The sequence below is a fragment of the Saimiri boliviensis genome, chromosome 4 (assembly GCF_048565385.1).
Source record: "Saimiri boliviensis isolate mSaiBol1 chromosome 4, mSaiBol1.pri, whole genome shotgun sequence".
Taxonomy (NCBI): Eukaryota; Metazoa; Chordata; class Mammalia; order Primates; family Cebidae; genus Saimiri; species Saimiri boliviensis.
In genome coordinates, this window is record NC_133452.1 from 36,979,847 (window position 1) to 37,007,716 (window position 27,870).

Genomic DNA, 27,870 nt, shown 5'->3' on the forward strand with positions numbered 1-27,870 from the left:
ATGGGGCGGGGGGAGCCTTGCTCCACCCCCGCCCCGCCCCCCGCCTGCCTCCCGAGGACTCAGAGTGCTGGAAGGTTTTGCAGAGCTCCGGGCAGAGCTCCGGGCAGGGCGAATCGCTCGCTGCCCGCAGGGAGTCGGGAATGCCAGGGCCCAGCTGAGCAGCGCCGCCCACCGGAGTGCCAGCGGATCGTTGGAGATCCGATCCAAGGACGTGACTTGAACCCGGGAGCTGGGGGCACCGGAGTCCACCTACCGGGCATGGACGCGCCGGCTGACCTCGAGGGCCCACGCGCACCAGGAGGTGACCATGAATTTCGTGGCCGGGAACTGGGAGCACGGCGGCGGCTTCGGGCCTGCCCCTTTAGGAACGATTGAATTGCTTTTAGTTTGATTCGTTTCCGAGAGATCGGAAAAGTCTGGGGCCTGAGCATGGCCAGCGTTTACTTTTCTCTCTGAACGGGGTGAAGTTCCAGGACTGGATATGTGTCGTGATTTCTAATGATTTTCTAACCTATACCTCTGCTTTTAAGTACTGTGTGTTTAATGCATTCAAATAAATATGCCATTAGGCAAATGTAAAACGTTACCTTTCAGGCACCCACTGTTGTTGCCCTTCTTTTTTAACTTTCTCTCATTTCCCTTTCTCATCTAGTACAAACATTTTACAAAGAATCTTAGACTTCCTCATGTTGCACAGATTTTTTTGTTGTTGTTGTTCTTTTCTGGGCTGCAATGGCAACCTCTGAAAAATAGAGCAAACCAAATATATTTTTCTTAAGTTTTTCCTTAAAAACATTTAATTTATAAATGGCTGATGGATTTGCTTGGATATTTGAAACTCTGAGTAATTGACTTCATGTCTTTACATGGCAATTTAGCCCTGGAAATAAGTGTTAAATTAACTGATGCAAATGACCAGTAATTAATGTAAAAAAAATTGATTTATGAATTTGTGGGACTTGTTTATCCAGAAGCATACCATTGTAAGTATTAATTCACCAGCTGAATGACTTAGCTTGTTTTCTCCTACTTACACTTCATTTGACCTCAATACTGCCTTAGAAATCTTACTAAGTTAGCATTACATGCTTGAAATATTGAGTTTCATGTAGCATATGATGCTAGTAAGTTGAGAAAATAGGACATTATGCTTCAGAGAGCATCACCCTTTGGAGATCACCCTGCCACCTCATCCTTTTTGAAGGGTTATTAAAGACCAGAGAAACAGACTTAAAGGTGAAGGCAAAAGATCAGATGGTTTGATGATTTCTGCATTGAAATTCTAACAGCAAATGGTACGTAAATGAAAGCAGTATGTTTTCAAAACTCCAGTAATGTACAAGGATTATGTTCCATTTGATCAAATGTGCTATATTCATCATAGCCCTAAGTTCAGTAAATGATATCTTCAGAGTGCAACATATGTGCACAGAAATCACATTTGTGTACTTTGATCAGTGCTGTCAATTATATGGCTAACTGCATCATGTTTGCATTCAAGGTGATGACCCTGTAGGAAGTGCAGGAGAGACTCCCAGGTGGCTTTCCAGAGAACAGGTTTTTGTACTGATATCGGCAGCTTCAGTGAACTTAGGTTCCATGATGTGCTATTCTATACTTGGACCCTTTTTCCCCAAGGAGGTAAGACATTTTTAAATCTTTAGGAGCTCTATTTTTTTAAAAAGCTTTTTAAATTATTTCATTTTATAGTATGTAAAATGTAAAAATCTGCATATAGCACAGATGATGTATGGAACTCCAGCCACTAGAATACTTTTTATGGAATGCCTGATACCCGGAAAACAAATCTAGTCAGAAAGAACATCTTCTTGGGAGATAATTCACCTAGAAGTAGCTGATCTTCTGAGAATTTCATGCTTACCATGCAGTCTGATTAATCTTTATTTGGTTTCTGCAACTGAAAAAAAAGGAGTGCATGAATAACTGAGATTCAAATGTTACTGCAATAGGTCTGTGTAAAGACACAAACTATTTCTGGGGGGTTTTATCCACATTTAGAATTAGGAAGTTTTGATTCCCCAGATCCTCCACACCCCTCGCCCTTTTTTTTTGTTTTGTTTTGAGACAGGGTTTCACTCTTGTTGCCCAGGCTGGAGTGCAATGGTGTGGTCTTGGCTCCATCACTGCAGTGAAGTGCAATGGTGTGGTCTGCCTCCCTGGTTCAAGTGAATCTCCTGCCTTAGCTTCCTGAGTAGCTGGCATTACAGGCACGCGCCACCACGCCAGGGTAATTTTTGTGTTTTTAGTAGAGCCAGGGTTTTGTCATGTTGGCCAGGCTGGTCTCAAACTTCTGACCTCAGGTGATCTGCCTACCTCAGTCTCCCAAAGTGCTGGGATTACAGGCATAAGCCACCATGGCTAACCCCACAATATCCCCTCTTTTGACTTGAATTTCTTAAGGACTGTAGCAGCAATGTTTATGCAAGGGAGGAATTCTGATTAATATGGCCTGTTCCTTCTAGTCCTAGCCTTTTGTATGGTGGTAGGGTTTATAGATAATGACACACATTCAAAGAGAATAATCCCTGTGAGTCCAACTGGATTCCAGACATAAATAGGATATAGTATGAAATGAATGTGACTGGTTTGGAGTGCAGACCACATGTCCATGTGTTTTATTTTGTGCTTTTTGCCAAATCCTTGGCTCACAGTGCAGTGACGGCTTCTTAAACCTCAGACTGGAGTTAAAACATGTAGTCCTTCATTCCGTGTGCTACAAAAGAAGATAAAGTGGCGTCTCTACTAAAGAAACAATATTGCCATGTACCTATACAGTGCTCTCTGGCTTTTAGTGCGCGTTCCCCCCATTTATCCATTTGATCCCTGCAACAGCCTCATACAGTAGGTAGAATTGTGAGAATCTTGGCATGTTGCAAATGAGGAAACAGTCTCAGAAGCTGTGACTTGCCCAATCCAGTTCTGTTAACTAGAGGTTTAATGAGTTCCTACTCTAGGGCAGGTAAGCGTGGGATGTATTAAGGTAGAATTCAAAAATCAGGGAAATGGCTCTCGTTTGCCCATTGGGAGTGAAAAAATATGGGGAAAAAGGTTTCCAATGATTTGGATATCCCTGAAGAAAAGGATGTCCAGAATGTTACATGACTGTGCTTTTTTCTTTTTTCTTTTTTTAATTATCATTCTCTTCTGGCTTCCTTCTATCCATGCTAATGTTATGAGACCCTAAAAGGAAGAATGGTTAATTCTGCAGATAGGAGAAGAAAGAGTGTTACTTTCAGGATAAATCCAAGGTGGGACTTTTTTTTTTTTTTTGAGACAGGGTTTCACAGTTACCGAGGCTGGAAGTACAGTGGCATGATCAGGGTTCACTGCTGCCTCAGCCCCAGGCTCAAGAGATCCTTTCACCTCAGCCCCCTGAGGAGCTGGGGCACAGGCCAAACCTAGCTATTTTTTCTATCTTTAGTAGAGATGGGGTATCACCATGTTGCCCAGGCTGACCTTGAACTACTGAGCTCAAGTGATCCACCTACCTCGGTCTCTCAAAGTGCTGATATTTACAGGCATGAGCCACTGGACCTGGCCTATGGTGGGTCCTAAGAGATGGTAATTCTTACGGTGAACAATAGAGGTGGAGGTGTTCTAGGTACAGTCACAGGAAGAGCAGAGTGAATGGCATGTTTCTGGGAAACAGCAGACAGTCTTTTTTTTTTTTTTTTTTTTTTTGAGACGGAGTTTCGCTCTTGTTACCCAGGCTGGAGTGCAATGGCGCGATCTCGGCTCACTGCAACCTCCGCCTCCTGGGCTCAGGCAATTCTCCTGCCTCAGCCTCCTAAGTAGCTGGGATTACAGGCACACGCCACCACGCCCAGCTAGTTTTTTGTATTTTTAGTAGAGACGGGGTTTCACCATGTTGACCAGGATGGTCTCGATCTCTTGACCTCGTGATCCACCCGCCTCAGCCTCCCAAAGTGCTGGGATTACAGGCTTGAGCCACCACGCCCGGCTCAGCAGACAGTCTTTTGATGTGGCTTGGGCCTGGGGTGAAGTGAGGTCTAACAGGAAACTGTGGATTGGAGGGGACAGGGCTGAGATAGGAAGGAAGGGCACTTGCATACATACCAAGGACTTAGTGGGCAATCATCAGAGGTGTTTGAGCAAGACAGACCAGTCTGGCCAGACTTGGGTTTTGTAAATAATAATAATAATAATAGGAGCCTGTAGAATTGAGATGGAGAAGAATGCGAGTGGATCAACTAGCGAGAAGGGCATTTCCTAGCTCAGCTGGAACTCAGTGAGCGCAACCAATGTTAGTTTCCTCTAAATGAATAGTACAAAGGAAAACCAGGCTGTGGTGTGTGCTTTTTAAGTTTGAGTTTTTTGCTTATAGGAAATGTTCACTAAAGAAGAAAGTCAAGCTTTTAAAGAATTAAAGTTCATTTTATTCAAAAGTACTGAGGACTACAGGCTGAGTATTTAAGTTCACAGTTTGTCTTCAGGTAGTGGAGATTCAGTATGTGCAAGGTCTCACCAAAATTTGAGTACAAGAGTACATCTGGTTATAGATTTCTTTTTTTTTTTTTTTTTTTGAGACGGAGTTTCGCTCTTGTTACCCAGGCTGGAGTGCAATGGCACGATCTCGGCTCACCGCAGCCTCCGCCTCCTGGGTTCAGGCAATTCTCCTGCCTCAGCCTCCTGAGTAGCTGGGATTATAGGCACGTGCCACCATGCCCAGCTAATTTTTTGTATTTTTAGTAGAGACGGGGTTTCACCATGTTGACCAGGTTGGTCTCGATCTCTCGACCTTGTGATCCACCCGCCTCGGCCTCCCAAAGTGCTGGGATTACAGGCTTGAGCCACCGCGCCCGGCCCTGGTTATAGATTTCTAACATACTTTTGGTTTTAGTTTATAATAGCATAATCATAACCTATTAGATGCTTATGAGTAGTAAGAGGCAAGGCTGGGCATGTATCATTTAATGTAATAGCTTAGGCAAGAGATGTGGGGGTCATGTGCTTTATCCTGTTCTGTCTTCAACGCATCCAAGAGCTGCATGTTGTCACAAAGTCAGGGGCTTTGGGACATTATGCTGGCAAGCAGAAATGAGCAAAATGTGGCTTCTGACATTTGCTATTTTGTCTCGCCTTGCAGAGGGAAGGCCTTTCTTAAATTCTAGTGTGGGATTCCTACTTCTATTCATCATTTTTCTTGCAAGGCTCATCCTTTATCAGACGACTAGAAATTGCTTTATTTATTTATTTATTGAGACAGAGTCTCACTATGACCCAGGCTGGAATGCAGTGGCATCATCTCAGCTCACTGCAATCTCCACCTCCTGGGTTCAAGCGATTCTCTCGCCTCAGTCTCTCAAATAGCTGGGATTACAGGTAGGCATCACCACACCTGGCCAATTTTTTTGTATTTTTAATAGAGATGGGGTTTAACCATACTGGCCTGGCTGGTCTTGAAATCCTGCCCTGGCCTCCCAAATTGCTGGGATTACAAGCATGAGCCACTGCGCCTGGCCCAGAAATTGCTTTTAATAGCTGTTTTTGCTTTCCTAATGTGAAGCAGCATCCATGTTTCAAAAATGGCATTCAGCTATATGGTTCTAGCATATCCTGTGTTAGCGTTTCATTTCCACAGCAAATATGGGAACATGCACACGATCCAAACTGTAGTGGTGCATGACCTGGTAACCTTTGCAAGTCCCTGTCCTCATCTATAAACCAGCTAAAAATACATCCCTTATTTAATTGTTGTTAGATGCCATGTAAAACAGCACTTAATAGAGATTCTGGCTCATAATGAGGGTCTAATAAGTATTCATTTCTATGGCCATTATAGGTTTTCTGCTGGATTCTAAATTAAACACTTATCAGAACTACCAAGCAAAGAACATTGATAATATAACTTGACTAATGAATGCTCTTCTTTTTTTTTTTTTTTTTTTAAGCCTGGGTTTCACCATGTTGGTCAGGCTGGTCTTGAACTCCTGACCTCAGGTGATCCGACCGCCTTGACCTCCAAAGTGCTTGGAATACAGGCGTGAGCCACCACGCCTGGCCATGAATGCTCTTCTTATGCCTTAATTGACACTTTTGACAGTCCTTTATCTTTGAGGAACCTGAGCTGTGTGTAGTAGAAATGTAGACCTCGTGTTCCAGTCAACATACGGCATAACCATTTGTTACAGTGCCATTAAAGGTATTTTAATGAGATCGCTCTTGTAACCACACCATTATTTCCTGTGATTATTTGTAAGTGGAGGGGGAATGGCTAGTTATGAAGCCCAAGAATTATGGACTTAAATCTTGCCCAAGCAATTACTGTGGAGCTGTGGGCCCATCGTCCCTGCCCTCACCTGCCATCAAGTGCTTAGGGACATTTCTGAGGACTTTCCTAGAGTAAAAGAGAGGCCCTTCCTAAAATTTAGCTTAGAACAATAGAGTTCACTTACCTGGCTTCCTGTGGTATGACGCAATGAGGAATGTAGAGTTTGTTTAAAAAAGTCTAGTCTGACATGGAAAAAATGTCCTTGGGAAAGACAAAGATTGAATGATGATACTATCTTTAGGTGAGAAGGGATGGAGAAAATTTTTATCTTAAACTGTAGTTAGAGAGAAAAGGTAAAGAAAGGCAATCATGGTAGTAGAGAAGGGTTGCTGAAGAGTGCAAAAGTGTGTGTACAGGTGTCCATTTCTGTATTGATCATGAAATTGTTGCAAAAATCTGAAGCTCTGCCAAAAGAATGGATCTAAAGTGGACTTTTCTGACCATAAGTATTCACTGCTGGTACAATGCCTCATATGTACAAGATGGTCAGTACATGACTGATGACAGTTCAAGCTTGCACTTTGTAGTATGCTAAGTTGCCAGTCCTATATTAAAGAAATTAAACTCATATGTTGATTCCTTAAATTCCTATAGCTGGAACCTGATATAAGGATCTGCCGTAGTTCCAGGACTTGACAAAGTTTCTGAAACTTTCTATTTTTATACATGAATGTAGTTGTGTATCAGTGGTAGCATTTGAAATTCAAAAGAAGTAGATTTAGGATAAATAATATTTGTCGCAAACTTTAGGAGCTCACTGATAGAATAGGCAATACACAGTAGTAACTACAACTGATGGATGATAAACTACCTTGGCTGTTTCAGGATAATGTAGCATGTCAGGGGAGCATCTTTCACCTGTGTTGTTGATGACAGGAAGGAAAACTGTCTTCTCCAAACTGTCAGGTAATTGGTATTACTGTCAGAAACAGAGACCTAGACTGATTGAACCTTGATCTGACCCATGTGCCGACTCATAGAACTTCCTATCCTTGAATTTGTAGACTGGCAAGTGTTTTTTGTTTGTTTCCTATAACTAAATGTGATACCCCAAAGGAAGTGTGTCTAAATCAGCTGTTTCCTCAGTCCTGTTACTATGCAATAGAGCCCAGATTTCCTTATCCAAGACTTTTTTGTGTTTGTTTATATTCTCTGATTCTGACTTTTGCAGCTAAAGCTAACAATTCTCTATAGGATGGGTGAGTGAATTATTTTCATGTCAGAGACTATGGCTTACTATGCAAACTATTAATAGTTTCCCTTCCCCACCCCATTTATTTGAAAAGAACAATCTTTTTGAAATTGATATACAGATAAAGTTCACAAGAAGATGAAGCTCTGATCTTATATTGCCATTTTTTCATATTAATGCTCATTTTTCTTTCAAACTTTGTTTCCATTTCTATTCTTTAAAGGCTGAGAAGAAGGGAGCCAGCAATACGATTATCGGGATGATCTTTGGATGTTTTGCTTTGTCTGAGTTGCTGGCATCCTTGGTATTTGGAAACTATGTAAGCATAAAGTTCATATGTACATCTTAATTTTTAAAAATTGCATGGTGAATTATTTTCATTTACTAGTCTAGAATTTGCATTGATACTGAATAGCCATCTTTGTAGTTTTATAAATTGTAACACTGTTAACAGTTCCTTCCTCAGAATTGATTGATTTTTAACTCTTTCCATGTTTGTAAGCAATGTGTACTGTCACTCTGTTAAAGAGTTATTATAACGTATTAACTGTACATGTCTTCCCCCATCCTGTATTTTCCAATACAGTGGATTTGTTTATATTAATAGAGACTTATAGAAGTCATAAATTGACCACTCTATTTTGACATTTATTATAGCTCGTACAAATTGGAGCGAAATTTATGTTTGTAGCTGGAATGTTTGTCTCAGGAGGAGTTACAATTCTCTTTGGGTGAGTCATTTTCTGATTATATTTGGAAGCCTGAACAGATTTTGTAATCTATCTTCAGTTTAAAATGTTAAAGGCTCTTTAAGTCAATGGTTCCATTATTGTTTGTGGAATGCATAGCATGTGATAATGACAGGAGTTGAGAGAGTAGAGAACGGGGATAAATGGCACTGATTTTAAGGAAACAGGTCTCTGGGGGATGTCCATGATGCTTGCTACTGAACCTCTTCATTAGGATTCCTGTGATTGTGAGTGACAGAAACGTAGCTCGCTTTTCTGAGTCACGGAAACTTACTAGCTTCAGTAAAAAACTGAATTTCTTCAACAAAGTCAACTCAAAAAATATCAGAATACAGATTTGAAACAACGTCACGAGAAACGTTTCTTCTTGTGATTTGAACACGCCCTCTCCGTTAGGTGGCAAGGTGACCCCTAGCAGCTTCAGTAGAAAGTGCCAGTCTCCTAACAGTTCCTATTAGAGTCACAGAATGAACCCTCCCTGGCCTGGTCTTTGCTGATGGTGGTGGGTGGGGGAGACGTTCTGATTGGCCAGGCTGGGTCACATGCTCAGTCAGCACATGGCTTTCAACAGAATGGTTTCACCCATTGCTACTTCCAGGAAAAGGAAAAAGGAATGCCAGAAGCAAAACAGATGTGAAAGTTCTTAAGCTTAGCGTTCTTAATCCAGCCGTGCAGTGCGCAGTGCCAAATAATATGGAAGCGCTTATATAAGTACATGGGAACATAGAGGAATACGATTATAATGAAGTAAACTCAAGAGCACTTAAATGAAATGAGGTTAAAAATTTTTTGGAGGAGTCTTTTATTTTCTTTTTTTATTCCTTGTTTGTTTGTTTGTTTTTGAAGATTTGAGTCCTACCCTGGGAGAGACCTGAAACTGAGTTCTTTTTTCTGTTTAGGTCTTGTCAGAGTGATTCTACATGGTTTTTTTTGTTGTTTGTGTTTTTTTTTTGTTTTGTTTTTTGTTTTTTGTTTTTTTTTGAGGTGGAGTCTCGCTCTATTGCCTAGGCTGGAGTGCAGTGGCACAATCTCAGCTCACTGCAATCTCTGCCTCCCAGATTCAAGTGACTCTCCTGTCTCAGCCTCCCAAGTAACTGGGATTACAGGTGCTCACCACCATGCCCAACTAGTTTTTGTATATTTTAGTAGAGATGGGATTTCACCATGTTGGCCAGGCTGGTCTTGAACTCCTGACCTCAGAGGATCCGGGCCTGCCTCAGCCTCCCAAAGTGTTGGAATTACAGGTGTGAGCCACCACATCCAAATCATTCTACATATTCTAAAAAGGTCTATTTAATACTATCATCTAGGGGACCAGTATATCAGCAGAAAAGGGCAACTAAGCTGTCATTATGACTCAAATTGTTACCAAAAAATGACAAAGGGGAATTTCCTCCTACTGAAAAGATAACAAAGCAACTGTTTTAAAAAAAATCATATTGTAAAGTGATTTATTCTCATAACTATGGGTGATATACTACTCTTTTTGGTGAATACAGTTAAAAAGGAAAACCAGCTTGACATTTGAGAATTGTCTTATTCCTTTTTAGTGTATTGGACCGAGTTCCAGATGGACCAGTATTTATTGCTATGTGTTTTCTAGTGAGAATAATAGATGCAGTTAGCTTTGCTGCAGCAATAACTGCGTCTTCCTCTATCCTGGCAAAGGCTTTTCCAAATAACGTGGCTACAGTATTGGTATGTATTTAATCAGTATTTCCTACTTTCCTTCTTGCCTTTCCAAGTTAAAGCTGAGGTCCATTCTTCTATACTTGTATTTCTCTACTCCCTGTATTATTGTTGCCTTTCACCCTGAGTTCAACTAGCAGCAAGCCTGTCAATAAATGACCTATTGGTGTTACTTAGGTGCTCTTCCTGGTTTTAGAATTCCTGAATGGGCAGTTTGACTGGTAAGTGTGGTCCACATCAGTCGTTCTTTTTACGCCTTAAAAAAAAAAAAAAAAAAAAAAAAAAAAAAAAAAAAAAAAAATTCAGGCCGGATGGATGGCTCAGGCCTCTAATCCCAGCGTTTTGGGAGGCTGAGGTGGCTGGATCACCTGAGGTCGGGAGTTCGAGACCAGCCTGACCAACATGGAGAAACCCCATCTCCACCAAAAAGACAAAATTAGCTGGGCGTGGTGGGGCATGCCTGTAATCCCAGCTACTTGGGAGGCTGAGGCAGGAGACTGGCTTGAACCCGAGAGGCGGAGGTTGCGGTGAGCCAAGGTTGCACCATTGCACTCCAGCCTGGGCATCAAGAGTGAAACTCCATCTCAAAAGCAAAAGCAAAAAGTCTCCTTGGTAGTGTTTTGCTATCTCCCTGTAGCCTAGATTGTGGCTGAGCTGCCTGAAGCATTCCTCTGCTTTAGAAAAGAGTTACCCCTAGTGGCAAAATAATCCGTTCATACTAGAGCCTACCTTGACTTGCCCCAGATTAATTCAGGGGATCTTAGAAATCATCTTGAAATGCTTAAATGCTTCTGTGCTGTCTATATGAGGAGTGCTTTTGCATTTTGACATAAACATCCGGATCCTGGTGGCATCATATTGACATATGTTTTTGTGTACTGCCTAGGTGCTTATAGACCTAGTGTTAGTGACATATCAGATTCCCATCCCATCTCTAGGCAGCTGTCTCTCTGACCCCTGAGAAGGCTTTCCCATCATAGCACTGTCTGTCTGGGCCCATGCACTTCTGAAACACTCATATCATAGTCTGCACAGCACCCTTATACCATGTAATTGTTCTCTAGACTTCAGAGTCTAATCAACTTAGTACCAAGGACTCCCTCATTTTCTCATTTAATACTGCAGTTTGAAAATTTGCACTGTCAGATAAACCCTTTGCTGTGTAAATAGTTCTTCCTACTTTTTATTAAGCATTTGTGTATATAGCTGGATAGGTTTAAGTTTTATTGCCATTTGGCAGGTATACCACTTACATATCCAGGCAATATATTTCTCAGAAAGGGCTCAGAACATTAGTCTGTTGACATACTCTGTAAGATAAGGGTTTATAGCTAAGCAGGTTTGGAGAGTGTTATATGCTGTCCTCTAACTTAGAGATGTCCAGTTCACATTAATATCTTAAGGCCTTGAAAATCATAGAGTAGGGATACTTTATTTAATGTTCCACAACTCACTTTAACTTCTTTAACTGTGGAACCACATTTTTTTTTTCTTTTCTTTTTTATTTTTTTCTGTAGAGACAGGGTCTTGCAGACCTGTCTGTTGCCCAGGCTGGTCTTCAACTCCTGGCCTCAAGCAGTTCTCCCACTTTGGCCTCCCACGGTGGCTGGAATTGTAAGTGTGAGCCACCATGCCTGGTTGGAGCTATTTTTTTCAAACAAAACTTTTGATCTTTTAAAGAGCTGGTTTTCTGTGGAACACTCTGGAAAATGCTACCTAATAAGTTCCTGTGATAATCATAACAGTCCATTGGATTTTCTAATCAGCAAGAGACATCTGTGTTGCTAGGCCAAGTTTCTGTATAAAATTGCAGCCAACAGCTAACAAACTAACATGGTAATTGATCTGGATGACCTTATTGTGATTAAAGAATTTCAATGTTCTTTATGAAGTGTTGAAAGTTATGAATGGAACACTTTTGTGTACTCTATGAGGTCTGAGGATATAAGGTTGCAAGCCACAGATCTCTGTTTAAGGTCCCTAAAAACTAGATTGATTTAAAATATTGGCAATTTCTATAGTGGTAAACCCTTTTTACCATAGCATTGTTTTGTTTAACATTAAACAAAATAATTTTATATGATACAAAATTCGAAAGTTACGGGAGGCAGCATAGAATATAGTAAATATATTCTACATATAACTGTTGCCTAGCCTTTGTATAACAGAAGTTGTGCGGGTGCCCAGCCTTCCATCCCCTTAGGGAAGGCAACAGATAATGTAGGTTTCTTCCAGAGAAATTCCACATATATGCATGTACACACACACACACACACACACACACACACACACACACACACACAGCATGATTTCTCTCCCCCTTTTTTCTTCTTCTTTCTTTTCTTGGACAGGAATATTGAGGTATCTCTCTTTTTTTCTTTCCTTCTTTTTTTTTTTTTTTTTTTTTTTTTTTTTTTGAGACAGCGTCTCGCTCTGTCGCCCAGGCTGGAGTGCAGTGGCGCAATCTTGGCTCACTGGAACTTCCACCTCCTGGATTCAAGCAATTCTCCTGCCTCAGCTTCTTGAGTAGCTGAGACTACAGGCACGTGCCACCACACCTGGCTAATCTTTTGTATTTTTAGTAGAGATGGGGTTTCACCATATTAGCCAGGATGCTCTCGATCTCCTGACCTTGTGATCCACCTGCCTCGGCCTCCCAAAGTGCTGGGATTACAGGCGTGAGCCACCGCGCCTGGCCTCCCTCTTTTTTTTTCTTTACACAAATGGTAGCCTACCATAGGTACCATTCAGCACCTGACTGGTTACCAACAATGAAATCATCTTGGAGATCTTCCGGTACCTACAGATAAGGAGCTTTCTTACTCTTTACTTTTCTTACTGGCTGTATGGCATTTTACTGCGTGGATATAACCAATTTACTTACATCATTGATGAATATTGAGATTGTTTTTATCTTTTGCTGTTGCAAAACTGCACTATAGTGCATAAGCTTGTATACATACCATGTCACATCTGCATGTCTATACTTGTATGTTAAATTCTTAGAAGTGGAATTCTGGATCATAAGGTATATGCATATGGATAGATTTGCCAAATTGCCTACTGATGTTCACTCACCAGCATAGTGTGTTAAATAGGAGATAGGTGAAACTGGTATCTTGTGGTTTAAATTTGTTCATTTCTTTTAAGAAGTGAGAATGAACTTCTAAAAGATCGTTGTGTTTTACTTTATGTGTCAACCGTTTATTTATAGCATTTGCTCATTTTTCTATGGGTTGTTTATCTTTTCCTCATTGTAGCACTTGTGATGTATTAGGCGAATTAGTTCTTTGTCATTTTTTTCTCTGTTCTTCATTTATCTTTTGATTTTTTGTGCGTCATTTTTCATATTTTCATGTAATCAGATTTATCAGTCTTTTCTATCTTCTGTGTTTTATGTCATATTTAGAATACCTTCCCTACCATAAGAATTTTTTTTAATTCCTTATTTTATTTTTCTAATATTTTTATAATTTCAGTATGTGCATTTAAACTTTGGGTCCACCTTGGAAATGTGTGTATGTAAATTATGAAGAAGATAAAAAATTTTTTTAGATAGTACCTTGTTAATTCTTCAAATGAAACATATGAACTGATTTTTTTTTTTTTTTCTCATTTTAAGGGAAGTCTTGAGACTTTTTCTGGACTGGGACTAATACTAGGCCCTCCTGTAGGTGGCTTTTTGTATCAATCCTTTGGCTATGAAGTGCCCTTTATTGTTCTGGGATGCATAGTTTTGCTGATGGTACCACTCAATATGTATATTTTACCCAATTATGGTAAGTCCATGCTTATCATTCACTTTAAGAACCTTAAATATATGTTTATACCTTTGTAAGACACCAGTTTACCAGATAATGTTTTATTTTATATAATCAAAAATAGCTTTTAAAAATAAATGATTCTTTTTTCAGTAATACAGGCAATTAGTTTATATGAATTTCTGTAAATTGCAAATTCTTTCCAAACTTTAAAGCTAGCAAATATTTAATTTCTGACCATAAACAATTACCATATGCCATGTCTACCAGAGTTCTTCTTGGACTGAACTAAATACTAAAACAGGAAGTTTCTATGGGCCACACATGGCCCAGTCTTCCTAGAATGCTATGAGCTAGAAGAACAACGCCCATCCGTCTTTCCCAGTGGTCCTTGCAGCTGTCCTCACAGTGTAGCTCAGATGCAAGGATGTAGATTCAGGTGTTTTCATTTAGCAGTGCTTTTAAAAATTATAAACTGGGCCAGGCACGGTGGCTCATGCCCATAATCACAGCATTTTGGGATGCCAAGGCTGACAGATCACTTGAAGCCGGGAGCTGGAGACCAGCCTGGCCAACATGGTGAAATCCTGTGGTCTACTCAAAATACAAAAATTAGCTAGATGTGGTGGTGCACACCTGTAGTCCAAACTACTCAGGAGACTGAGGCACGAGAATCGCTTGAACCCAGGAGGCAGAGGTTGCAGTGAGCCGAGATCATACCACTGTACTCCAGCCTGGGTGAGAGAGGGAGACTCTGTCTTAAAAAAAAAAAAAGAAAGAAACTAACACCTAGGTTTAACTTTATCTCTTACATCCTGAAAAAATCTAAGTATACCACTTAAAATAGTTGAACCACACTTCATGATATTTTTCCGCTTGGCCCCATATTTGATCATGATTCCACAAGTATTTATAGAATATCGAACTATGCAGGATGTTGTAGGAGAAATGGGGATAAATGAGGGCTTCTCATAGCCATCAAAGAGCTTCCACATCCATAATTGGGAGGCTGAGATGGGAGGATCACTTGAAGTCAAACATGTGAGACTAGCCTGGGCAACATAGGGAGACCCCATCTCTAAAAGTGTTTTAAATGAGCTGGGTGAGGTGATGCACACCTGTACTCCCAGCTACTTAGGAAACTGAGGCAGGAGGATCACTTGAGCCCAGGATTTGGAGGCTGCGGTGAACTGTAATAATACCACTGCACTCCAGCCTGGGTAACAGAGCAAGACACTTCATCTCTTAAAAAAAAAAAAAAAAAAAAAAAAAAAAAAGCTTCATGTCTGATATGATTTGGCTATATCCCCACCCAAATCTCACCTTGAATTATAATAATCCCCACATTTCAAGGGTGGGGCCAGGTGGAGGTAATTGAATCATGGGGGTGGTTCCCCCATACTGTTTTCATGGTATTAAATAAGTCCCACAAGAGCTGATGTTTTTCATAAATGGGAGTCCTCCCTGCACAAGCTCTCTTGTCTGCTCCCATGTCACATGTCCCTTTACTCTTCTTTCATCTTCCACCATGATTGTGAGGCTTCCCCAGCCATGTAGAAATTTGAGTTTATTAAACTTCTTTCCTTTATAAATTACCCAGTCTTAGGTATGTCTTTATTAGTTGTGTAAGAACAGATTAATACAAGGTCCAAACCTGATATTATCTCTGGCTAGGATAAGCATAATAGTTACAACCTGTAACCTAAGACCCTTTTTCCCCTGACACTCTGATTCTTTTTAAATGTGGGAAATTATTTTTGATAAATTAAATGTGGCCTCTAGATTTGAATAACTTATATTCGAGTGTAGATGATGTACAATTTTAGGCAAACTCAGAGGTTGAGTTGTTTTGATTACCAGATAAAGATGGCCTTACCAGTTTTCAGTTTTCAAAATAAGTTAAAATTAAGCGATTTTAATTCCTTTGTTTTTCTTTTTCTTTTTTTCTTTTTCCCCAAAGAGTCTGATCCAGGTGAACACTCATTCTGGAAACTGATTGCCTTACCCAAAATTGGCCTTATAGCCTTTGTCATCAACTCACTCAGCTCGTGTTTTGGCTTCCTTGATCCTACTCTGTCTCTCTTTGTTTTGGAGAAGGTAGGTTGCTTGATTGCTGAAGAGGGCTGCATGGTAGCAGGTGGATGTAACTGCTTGTTCTTAGGCCTGGCTTTGTGGAAAGATCCTTGCATGGCTGTGAGAAGGAGGCAGAATGGGCACTACACACTGACCCTGTAGGTGTGTGGCCTGTCCCTCTCTGCTGTCCCTGTGAACTGGGGACCTGATTTAGTAAAAATGAAAGAAGTCTTTCACTAAGTGGCCGAAACATTGGTTTCCTTCTTTCCAAGACCTTGCTTATGCCATTCCAGGTCTAGCTTGGGCATCATCCGTGCTGCTTAACAAGGACACATTTCCTCTATTTGTTTGAATTGCAGTAAGACATTAGGGGCACACAGTAGTTCATTTGATGTGAGATGTGCTTCTTCTGTAATAGATCTTCCCTGGGTCCACTTATATTTTTGTCTACTTCATATAATCAAATGACTATGAACTACATTATTCTCGAAATGGAGAAAGTAGCCAAGAATCTCTAGCATTAAAAAATAATATGTTGAGGCCGCACACAGTGGCTGATGTCTGTAATCCCAGCACTTTGGGAGGCCGAGGCGGGCAGATCACCTGAGGTCAGGAGTTCGAGACCAGCCTGACCAACATGGAGAAACCCTGTCTCTACTAAAAATATAAAATTAGCCATGTGTGGTGGCACATGCCTATAATCCCAGCTACTCGGGAGGCTGAGGCAGGAGAATCGCTTGAACCAGGGAGGCAGAGGTAACAGTGAGCCGAGATCGCACCGCTGCACTCCAGCCTGGGCAACAAGAGTGAAACTCCATCTCCAAAAAAAAAAAAAAAAAAAAAAAAAAATTGTTGAATTCTAAAAGTTTGATGTCATTGAAATTTGTTCTTAGATATTTTTGGAAAAGTATTTTTCCTGATACAGTAAAGTCCATTACCAGGTATAGTAGTTAATTATACTGGAGAATTAATATGTTTTGATAAAGGGCAAAAATGACTAACTTTAGCCAATAATGACTTTATTGGAGGCACTAGATTTAAAATAGCACAAAAACTTAAGTTTCAATATAGTTTCTAATGTGATCAATAAAGTTTCTAATATGATCATTTCAAATACTTTCTGAACATTTACGTATCATAGAATGTAAAGATGAAAATTAATTTTTGTTAGAATTTTATACTACCCCTTGAAATCACTAAAGACAATTTGGGATACTTTACAGGTAAACTTGGGGACTGTTATTTTAGTGCCTGGTCCAAGATTTAGAGAGTTATATAATATTGCCTTTAGCCGGTGAGTATCCATAAGGTACCCACAAGAAAAATGTTTTGTGATTATGGTAACACAGTCCATTTAGATCATCAACAACCTGTATTTTTGAGCCATTTTTCTGTGCTTTTAAGAAGCTGTGTCTAAACAATGAAAATCTATAATCTCTGGGAAATCCGAGTTGTTTGTGTATATCTTATAAGAAATCTTTTTTTGTTGTTGTTTCTCAAGTAAATATAATTTATTTTAAAAAGACGAGGAAGACAGGAGGTTTCCTCAAAGATAACTATAGTTGACCCATCTGTGACATGGGAGGTAGTAAAGGCCCTGCTTGCTTCTGGCTGATGATGGACTGTACCAGACCATTTTTTTTCTTTTGAGACAGTCTTGCTGTGTCACCCAGGCTGGAGTACAGTGGCAAAATCTCGGCTCACCACAGCCTCTGCCTCCCGGGTTCAAGCTATTGTCCTGCCTCAGCCTCCTGAATAGCTGGGATTATACGCATGCGCCACCACACCAGGCTAATTTCTATATTGTTTAGTAAAGACGGGGTTTCATCATGTTGGCCAGGCTTGTCTCAGACTCCTGACCTGAAGTGATCCACCTGCCTCGGCCTCCGGAAGTGCTGGGATTACAGGCATGTGCCACCCCACCCGGCCTTACGTCAGACTTTGCTCCCTCAGGGCTGTTGGTGGAACCTTACCACTGCCATTCCCTTTTCAGGTTGAAGTGCTGTGACCCATCCCATTAGCCAACTCCAACCTAAGAAATTTTTTTTTTTTTTTTTAAGATGGAGTCTAGCTCTGTCGCCCAGGCTGGAGTGTAGTGGTAAAATCTCAGCTCACTGCAACGTCTGCCTCCTGGGTTCAAGCAGTTCTCCTGCCTCAGCCTCCTGAGTAGCGGGGTTTACAGGCGTGTGCCACCACACCAGGCTAATTTTTGTATTTTTAGTAGAGATGGGGGTTTCGCCATGTCATTCAGGCTGGTCTTGAACGCCTCACTTCATGATCCTCCTGCCTCAGTCTCTCAAAGTGCTGGGATTACAGGTGTGAACCACCGTGCCTGGCCCAACCTAAGAAATATTTAGAAATTTATTTTCCTCTTTTTTCTGAATCAGAAATCCTATGGTTGGAATCCAAGAACCTCTCTTAGCAAGTTCTCCTAGTAATTTTTATACACACTAAAGTCTGCAAAACATTAATTTACATATCAAAATGCTGAGTTATGGAAGCAAAATATGTTCAATGCCAAAGGCTACAAAGCAAAAAAGCTACTCTTCTGACATCTGCTCAGGTTGTTCCCCCGTAGAGAAACAGTTATGCATTTTCAAAGGTAAGACAAAAATTAGGAAAAATGCAGAATATTATTAGTAGACTCATGGTAATAACAAGAGCTAAAATGCAGAATATTGTTAGTAGACTCATGGTAATAACAAGAGCTAAAAAAAATGGTAGAAGGAAAAAAGGGATGTTTATTTAAAAATGACTTAATTATGTAACTTTAATACAGGATTTCTTTTACAGTTTAATTTACCAGCTGGATATGTGGGACTGGTATTCCTGGGTCTGGCATTGTCCTATGCCATCTCTTCACCACTGTTTGGTCTCCTCAGTGATAAAATGCCAGTATGTACACTTAATTTATATTTGAGTCACTTTAGTATGTTTAGAGTAGTGGTTTTCCAACTGTTCCTTTGGAACTCTAGGGGTCCACTGGTTAGAACTGATATATTCAATTGGACTGATGGAGAGGTTTCGGTGTCTTCTATCACCCTAAGGGTCAGCTATCACTCTAAGCCAATTCACTTTAAATTGCTTTACCTGCAAAAAGAGGAAGTCTTATGCTTAAAAAGAAAAAAAAAAAAAGGAAAGAAAACTATTGGATTAGACTTTCTTCTTCTTCTAATTTCTTATCTCCACTTTGTCATCCAGGCTGGAGTATAGTGGCATGATCATGGCTCACTGCAGCCTTGAACTCTTGGGCTCAAGTGATACCTCCAGCATCAGCCTCCTAAGTAGCTGGGATTACAGGCATGTGCCACCACATCCGGCTCCTGGATTAGACTCTCTAAAGGAAAAAAACTCTCTTAATGCAAAAACATGGATTGATCTTAATAAAAAGGGCAGGGTCCTAGAGGCTATTAGGGACTTGATCAAATTGAGAGATTCTTCTTTAGGAGGAGATAATTTAGATTTTCTGAGTGAAAGAACTGACCACATAAATACAGTGGTTATCCCATAGCCTTTCTGATGAAAAACTTCTTCTGTTCTCTTTCAACTAGGTTTAAACCATTCAGTCCAGATGACAAAAGTATAGAATTAGTACTGTTAGTCAAATCTTAAACTTCTGTGGCTTTAGGGCTTATATTTTGCATTTCCCCTCTTTATTTGATTTGCTGATATATTTATCAAGAACAAAATTACTTGCAGATTACTTTGTAACCCAGATGACAAAAAGCCGGTATCTTAAACAGTGTTTGGAGCTTGGTTTTCAGACATAATCTTACATAATTGAGCAGATATGGTACCCCTGTCATTTTTGTCCTGATTCAAGTAGTTTATAAGGGATAAATTTATTGGGTACAATCTTAGTCCCTTCAGGATACTACAGCAAAATACCATAAACTGAGAGGCTTTATAAACAATGGAAATGTATTTCCAATAGTTGTGGAAACCAGGTTGGCCAGAATTAAGGCACTGGCAGATTTGATGTGTGATGAGGGCCTGTTGCCTGGTGCACAGATTGTCGCCTTTCACTGTACCCTCATCATGATAGAATGGGCACGGGAGCTCTCTGGGGCCTCTTGTATACGGGTACTAATCCTATTCATGAAGGCTGCACCTTCATTACCTAATCCCCTCCCAAAGGTGCACCCCTGGATACTGTCACATTGGGTGTTAAGATTTAACATATAAATTTTGGGGGGACATAAGCATTCAGTCTCTAGCAGGTAATTTTTTAATAATGTGATTTTTTTTTTTAGGTATTGTAACTATTAATACTTGGTGGGGATTTTTTGGTGGTCACTGCTGTTTTTCTTTCTTTCTTTCTTTCATTTATTTATTTATTTATTTATTTATTTATTTTTGAGACGGAGTTCTGCTCTTATCACCCAGGCTGGAGTGCAATGGCGCGATCTCGGCTCACCGCAACCTCCGCCTCCTGGATTCAGGCAATTCTCCTGCCTCAGCCTCCTGAGTAGCTGGGATTACAGGCACGCGCCACCATGCCCAGCTAATTTTTTGTATTTTTAGTAGAGACGGGGTTTCACCATGTTGACCAGGTTGGTCTCGATCTCTCGACCTTGTGATCCACCCGCCTCGGCCTCCCAAAGTGCTGGGATTACAGGCTTGAGCCACCGTGCCCGCCCTATTTATTTATTTATTTATTTATTTATTTATTTATTTATTTTGAGACAGAGTCTTGCTCTGTCACAAGGATGGAATGTAGTGGTGTCATCTTGGCTCACTGCAACCTCTGCTTTCCGGGTTCAAGCAATTCTCCTGCCTCAGCCTCCCAAGTAGCTGGGATTACAGATTTGCACCACCATGCCCAGCTAATTTTTGTATTTTTTTAGTAGACGGGGTTTCACCTTGTTGGCCAGGCTGGTCTCAAACTTGTGAACTCAAGCGATCTTCCCGCCTCGATCTCCCAAAGTGTTGGGATTACAGGTGTGAGCCACCGTGCCTGGCCCGTCACTGCTTTTTATAGTTAGTTTTTTCATTGTTACATTTGGAATAGTTCATCATGTGCAAAATCTGATCTGCTGCTAAGAAATCTTTGTCCTTTGTTCACTTTCTGTCTTGTTATATATTGCCCTTGCTTTCGAGTTTATCATCTACTTATTTTCTCTTAAATGTAAAGTTTCGTTTTCTTCATTACATTTGGGTTTTTGAATATTACGACCTGTGTTCTTTACTAATGTTTTACATTGTTTGATTACCGAGGGTCTTCACCTCTAAGAATCACTTTGACTCTCTTTCTCCTTACCAGCATCTAAGGAAATGGCTTCTAGTGTTTGGAAACTTAATCACTGCTGGGTGCTACATGCTCCTAGGGCCTGTCCCGATCTTGCATATTAAAAGGTAATGTTTTTCTTCTTCTGTATGTTTGGCCACATAACATTAGGAATTATTTATAAAACTCTTGTTGTAACACTGGTGTAGTTTAGTATTTTGAGCCTTAATATTTAAATAATTAACTTTAGGATTCTATGCAGTTGTTAGGCTGACAATATGTTACCCTACTAGAACCACCAGTGGGACAAGCAGAAAAAAATGCATAAAATCGGTCTCAGATGACAAAAATGCGTATTTGCCTTCTGTGTTTCAATTGTACATACTTGTTTGTACTTTATTTTTAAAATAGCATTTGTTGCTTCCTACCTTTTAGTTGATAGTTCTCAGAATATATTTTTGTTTTTTTCTGTTCGTCTTCCTTATTCCTTGAGGCAGGGACCAAATCTGTTTTTGTTTCTGTATCAGCCTTACCATGTATTAGCTGCTTATTAAAGCTTGCTTAATATAATTTAGTTGCTAAAATAAACTAAATTTCTTAGACCTTTTGAGGTACTTCTGGGATAAAACATGGTAACATGGAGAGAAAGGGATTTCAGAGTCCTTCAGACTTGAGTTTATATTTTGGCTTTGCCATGTGCTATTAGTGTGAACTTGGGCAAATCACTTAAGAGCCTCAGTTTTCTCATCTACCAAAAGGAGCTGATAATGGTACTTACGTCACAAGGATTAAATCTGATAACATGTTAAGTAACTGGCATAGTCTTCTCGAATGGAACAAGTGTGTCTCCTGCCTCTTTTACTTGTTTCCTTCTATGCCATTTTTAAATTAATTGAAGTTCAAAGCCAGGTGATTGAAAGAACCATGTTAGTATTGACATTTTTACCAATTTTGAAGGGATTTTGTCTGGTGAGAAGCCAGGTTGGTTCCAGACGTGATACATGTGACCAAAAGACCAAAGAGATGGAGGTAATCAGAGTGAATTCCCACACCCAAATTGTAAGGAGCCAAAGGGCACTCTAACTGAATGAAATGAGTTAGATGGGAAGAGAATGAGACTAGGCACATAATCAGTGAAATTAACTTCTCTGGGATCCTAACTTCCTTAGCATTTAAACTTTGTGTTTCTTAAACACTAATATTTTTCTTTTTGTTTTTGTTTTCTCCAAAACCCTTTCGCAGTCAGCTCTGGCTGCTGGTGCTGATATTAGTTATAAATGGCATCTCTGCTGGAATGAGTATAATTCCAACTTTCCCGGAAATTCTCAGTTGTGCATAGTAAGTTACTTCCAATGCTTGAAGAGCTGTATTGTAAGTAGTAAGTATCGCAGGCTTTCTTCAATTTCTCAATTTTGCAGCATGTTGGATATTTTTGCCCCGATGTTAAATCTTCATGATTTTGTAGCCTATGATATTATGATGATGTACATAGTAATAATACACTAACAGAAATGATCGTAGTACTCCTAATACAGTAATAGCTAAAATGGGTTGAGGACAGATGGCTGGCTTGGTTCATGCCTCAGTATGTATGTAATTTTGAAAAGCGAAAGCAAAATAAACAGGTCTCAGCATTGTTCCTCGTTCAGGGAGGAGGTCCATGCCAGACTAGGTGAGTGACCAGGCATCTGTCACCTGGTCATTATTCTTTTGTTTAATAGGTGTGATGATGAAGGACTATGCTGGGTCAATTCAACGGTTCTCACAGGAATAAGGAGCCATCTCTGTTTTTTAAAAGTTGCCTTAGTTCTCTTTCCATCTTCTTCTCATTTTAAGAATGTTTTAGTTATATATTTTTATAAGCGTTTAATGCAAATGAGCAATGCTTCTTTTTTTTTTTTTTTGAGACAGAGTCTTGCTCTGTCACCCAGGCCAGGGTGCAGTGGTGTGATCTAGGCTAACTGCAACCTCTGCTTCCTGGGTTCAAGCAATTCTCCTGACTCAGCCTCCCGAGTAGCTGGGATGATAGGCACATGCCGCCATGCCCAGCTAATTTTTTAAATTTGTATTTTAATACAGATGAGGTTTCACTGTGTTTTTCAGGCTGGTCTCGAACTCCTGAGTTCAGGCAATCTGCCCGTCTCAGCCTCCCAAAGTGCTAGGATTATAGCCGTGAGCCACTGTTCCCAGCCTCTTCTTAGTATCAATATATGTAGAAAAATTATTTCTGGAAAACCTTGGAGTGAATGTAACTATGAAAAATTTTTAAATTAGATTTGCTTTTATGTTAGGAGTGTTCTTGCTGTTGGTCCAGATGATCCCTGGTTTATCTTAATTGGTCTATCATACAATTTTTTCTTTCACACAGGTTTTCCTTTTAATAATGGACACACTCATGTCTCTTTTTGCAGTGAAAATGAGTTTGAAGAGGGATTAAGTACACTGGGACTCGTATCAGGTCTTTTTAGTGCAATGTGGTCAATTGGGTGAGTAGTCATTTAATTTCTTTCTTTCTTTCTTTCTTTCTTTCTTTCTTTCTTTTTTTGAGACAGAGTTTCACTCTCATCACCCAGACTGGAGTGCAAGGGTGCAGTCGTGGCTCACTGCAACCTCTGCCTCCAGGTTCAAGAGATTCTTCTGTCTCAGCCAGCTGAGTGGCTGAGATTACAGATGCCCACCTCCATGCCTGGCAAATTTTTGTGTTTTTAATAGAGACAGGGTTTCACCATGTTGGCCAGGCTGGTCCTGAACTCCTGACCTCAGGTGATCTGCCCTCTTTGGCCTCCCAAATGCTGGGATTACAAGTGTGAGCCACGGCACCCGGCCTCGTTTAATTTCATTCACACCTGTAAGATGGAAAATATTAATACTATCCCCGCTTTAGTTGATGAAGAAATTGAAACACTGAGTTATCAGATGGGTTTCTCACAGACAGTTCATCTGGGGCAGAGCCAGAATTCTAATCCATACCCTCTCACTCCACAATCAATGCTTATACCAGCAGTTTTAATACTTAGTCAAAATGGTTTCATATACTTTATCTTATTTAAGTGATATTTATAAGTTCCTTTAATAGAAACATGTCTCCAATTATTATAATTTTTTTCATTTATTCATTCATTTATTTTTTTTTTACCTTCTACCAGAAGGGTAACTATGCTAACAATGTAATATATTATTTTGAATTGAGTTATATTGGTTGCAAATACTGAGAATAGAATAATATAAAGAATTTTTTAAACTGGTTACATTGTTTTTATTTTTATATAAGCCATCAACTTTTCAGAAGCAGTAATAATTTCACAATTGTCTTAAAATGTTGAATATCATAATCAGGTAGACTTATTTTCTTTTACTCAATGCTGTGCCCAGGAATTAACTTTTTCTTTAGTACTTACATTCCAATTTAAGGAAGACTTACAATTGAAGGATCATGTAGCTTTTATGAAGTAATTATTATTTTTTGCACTATTGAATACTTTTTTCTTTTTCTTTTGTTAGTGGTTTTATAGGACCAACACTGGGTGGATTTCTGTACGAGAAAATTGGTTTTGAATGGGCAGCAGCTGCACAAGGTCTATGGGCTCTGATAAGTGTGAGTAACCAGTCTTTTATTTTCATTTTTCTTATATTTGTGGAAAAACTGGACTTGGAAAATTTACATTAATCAGTACCTTTGATTGTGTTTAAGGGATTAGCCATGGGCTTGTTTTATCTACTGGAGTATTCAAGGAGAAGAAGGTATGATCAATTTTTAGGCTTTTTTCTCTCTTTAAAAGTTAGCCAGTGCAAGTGGAAAATAAGTAACATTTTACAGCCATAACAAATCCAGTCAGTGGATTTCTAGGCACTCTGAGGCTTATCAGTTGGTAGATGCTTTTTTAAATTTTTATTTGTTGAGATGGTGTCTTGCTCTGTCACCAGACTGGCATGCGGTAGCATAATCTCAGCTCACTGCAACCTCTGCCTCCCAGGTTCAAGCGATTCTCCTGCCTCAGCCTCCCACGTAGCTGGGAATACAGGCATGAGCCACCATGCCCTGCTAATTTTTGTATTTTTGGTAGAGATAGGGTTTCACTGTGTTGGCCAGGCTGGTTTCGAATTCCTGACCCCAAGTGATCCACCTACCTCGGCCTCCCAAAATGCTGGGATTACAGGCCTGAACCACTGCACCTGGCCAGTAGATGCTTTTTAAAAAAGATAGCTAGATGAAGATACAGGTGCTGGGTTTTCTGTTATGTTTTGTTTTTGTTTTCTAAGATGAGGAATACTGAGATTCATCTCTTCTTTCCCTCAATGTAGGACTAAATCTCGAAATATCCTCAGCACAGAGGAGGAACAAACTACTCTCTTGCCTGATGACACCTAGCCCTACCGATCCCGGATTGATACAAGGTTGAGAGATGAATGCTCCTGGCCTTAAACATCACTGTAGGAAGGATTTTTAAAATTTTACGCACAAAACTCCATAGACCCCATGCCAGTATCTTGGAAGTGTCAACGTGTTTTTGGATGATCTTGTATTGCACTGTACTTACTGTGATACTGACAGTTTGTAGTATGAACTGTTGAACCAGCTATACTTGAAATATTAATTGTGAAAGAGGTAGTTGAAAACAAGCAAAAAAAAAACAACACACACTTGTGTTTTTAAGTGACCAAACTTGTCCTCGAAGATGTTGTTATTGAATTACTTGTCTTGTTTCCTCTGTTTATGTTTTATTCTAAATACTGCTGATTCTGTGAATGTATCTTTTTTTGTTAACAGGGAAAAGAAATGAATTAATTTTATATGCTCTAAATACTTAAAGATGCTTCAAAATATATAGAAACATTACTATGAAATCAGTTTTTAAAAGATACACTTTTTCATTGTCCTGAGGTTTTCGGTCTTGTTTGAAAGGAAGAATTCTTGCCTGCCATACAGAAACTCTCTAGCACTCCCTGGCCTCAAGCTTTTCTAAAAATTCTGCTTGTGTGAGAAGTGCAAGAATAACAATACTTACAATTTCCATTTTTGTAACCTACTTTCAATTACGATCTGGATTTATAAACATGACTTGGTATAATGTTGTTCATTTCCTTTAAGGTCTCTGTTTTTTGGTTCTACTATCTGTTTTGTTTTTGTTTTTATTCATATTCTTGGTGAATGTATTTCATCCCTAGAGCAGGTCAGCCTTTTCCCCCTAATGCGAATGCTTGTTCTGTTAGGGAAGGGCTTCACCAAATTTGTGTGAAATCCGTGCTGTTGTTTGAAGTGAATAAACATCCGTTGTGTAACTTTCACACTTCTTGATCTATTTGCATGGTATAGTAGCCACATCTATAGTAATTTTTTTTTAAAGAAGAAATGGTTTTATCTATTTATTCAAAAATATCTTTTTGAATGCCTTCTCTGGGCAGACACTGTGCCAGATGCTAGGGATTTGGCTGTAATCAAGATAAACACAATCTCTGTTTTTTATTTTTTGGTTTTATTTTCGTTTTTTTTTTTTTTTTTTTTTTTTTGAGATGGAGTCTCCCTCTATCACCCCGCTGGAGTGCAGTGGCACAATCTTGGCTCACAGCAACCTCTGCCTCCCAGGTTCAAGTGATTCTCCCACCTCAGCCTCCTGAGTAGCTGGGACTATAGGCACCCACCACCACACCTGGCTGGTTTTTGTATTTTTAGTAGAGACGAGGTTTTACCATATTGGCCAGCATGGTCTCCGTCTCCTAACCTTGTGATCCTCCCACGTCGGCCTCCCAAAGTGCTGGGATTACAGGTGCGAGCCACCTCGCCTGGTGTAATCTCTGATTTTATGTAACTTATGCTAGTGGAAGAGACAAACAAGAAGTAAATATCAGACTCTGCAATTATCTTACAGAAATGCTAAGAAGGAAAAAAAACCATGGTGATGTGATAGAGTAGTTGGCTGGGGTTGTTTAGATGTGAGTGCCTAATTTGAAAAAGTCCATGGAATTGGGAACTTTGAGTTAAGATCTGAAGGAGGAGAATGTAACCACCATTCATTCTGACAGAGGACAGTTTGTAGTATGTGTACAATGGCTTGACATGGTCAAAGAAGGTTCTATGATCTTGTCCTGCCTGCCTGCCTGGCTGCCACCCCGATAGGAAAAGGAGTGGGGCCGTGATTCACTTTTCAGGGAAATGCCAAGCTGTTTTCTAGAGCAGCTGTATCATCTACATCCCCAACAGCAATGTGTGAGTAATACAGTTACACAGCAGGTCGTTTAGCGTTTGTTTTTTTTGTTTGTTTGTTTGTTTGTTTGTTTTTTGTTTGTTTGTTTTAAATAGAATGGTGCATGAAATAGGTGGAATGAAAGCTTTTGATCAGAAAGAGAATCTATGGTACAATTGGAGGGAATGCCATCAAGATTAGCAAGTAGAAACAGAATTTAGGTTCATATATTAGGAGAAACCATTCAGATCAGGTTGACCTGAAAGAGAAGAAATTCGAAAGACTTCGTGGAGACAAAACAATGCAAAAATAAAGAAGTAGACACATTGACGTTCTTCTAACAAGACAGTATCTCACCAGGGAGAGTTAAAGACCTAGGTCAAAGCTGTCTTGGGCATGGCCCTTGTAATAGGACCTCCATCTTGTAGGAATGAAGCAATATATCACCATTTTGCAGATAAGGAAAACTGAAGCACAGAGAGGGCACATAACTTGCTCACAGTCACATAGCTAGGAACCTGGCAAGTGGAGGTTATAGTGAGCTGAGATGGTGCCACTGCACTCCAGCCTGGGTGACAGAGTGAGACTGTCTCAAAAAAGGCAAAGAAGAAAGAATGAAAGAAAGAATGGAAGGAAGGATGGAGGGAAGAAAGAAAGAAAGAGGGAGGGAAGGAAGGAAGGAAG

General features: G+C 39.9%; 1 protein-coding gene across 2 annotated transcripts; it reads left to right on the forward strand.

Moving 5' to 3' along the window:
- Window positions 1-57: 57 nt before the first annotated feature.
- SLC18B1 (solute carrier family 18 member B1) lies at window positions 58-27,825 on the forward strand. 2 transcript variants are annotated; one of them, XM_003932449.4, is made up of 14 exons: window positions 58-301; window positions 1,502-1,641; window positions 7,729-7,824; window positions 8,163-8,236; window positions 9,805-9,952; window positions 13,566-13,722; window positions 15,665-15,801; window positions 18,571-18,672; window positions 21,041-21,132; window positions 22,247-22,342; window positions 23,416-23,490; window positions 24,506-24,599; window positions 24,696-24,745; window positions 25,307-27,825. In XM_003932449.4, the coding sequence occupies exons 1-14, from the start codon at window positions 259-261 to the stop codon at window positions 25,371-25,373; spliced, it is 1,371 nt and encodes a 456-aa protein (XP_003932498.3). In that variant the 5' UTR covers window positions 58-258; the 3' UTR covers window positions 25,374-27,825. The 2 variants fall into 2 exon arrangements, with proteins under 2 accessions (XP_003932498.3, XP_010341319.3); XM_010343017.3 differs by lacking the exon at window positions 24,696-24,745.
- Window positions 27,826-27,870: the final 45 nt, after the last annotated feature.

Bases quoted from the DNA above. Each gene is read 5' to 3' on its own strand.
- SLC18B1 (XM_003932449.4), top strand. From the start codon at position 259: ATGGACGCGCCGGCTGACCTCGAGGGCCCACGCGCACCAGGAG. The intron at 23,491-24,505 runs GTGAGTAGTCAT...TTCTTTTGTTAG, and splicing joins AGTGCAATGTGGTCAATTGG to TGGTTTTATAGGACCAACAC. The intron at 24,600-24,695 runs GTGAGTAACCAG...ATTGTGTTTAAG, and splicing joins GTCTATGGGCTCTGATAAGT to GGATTAGCCATGGGCTTGTT.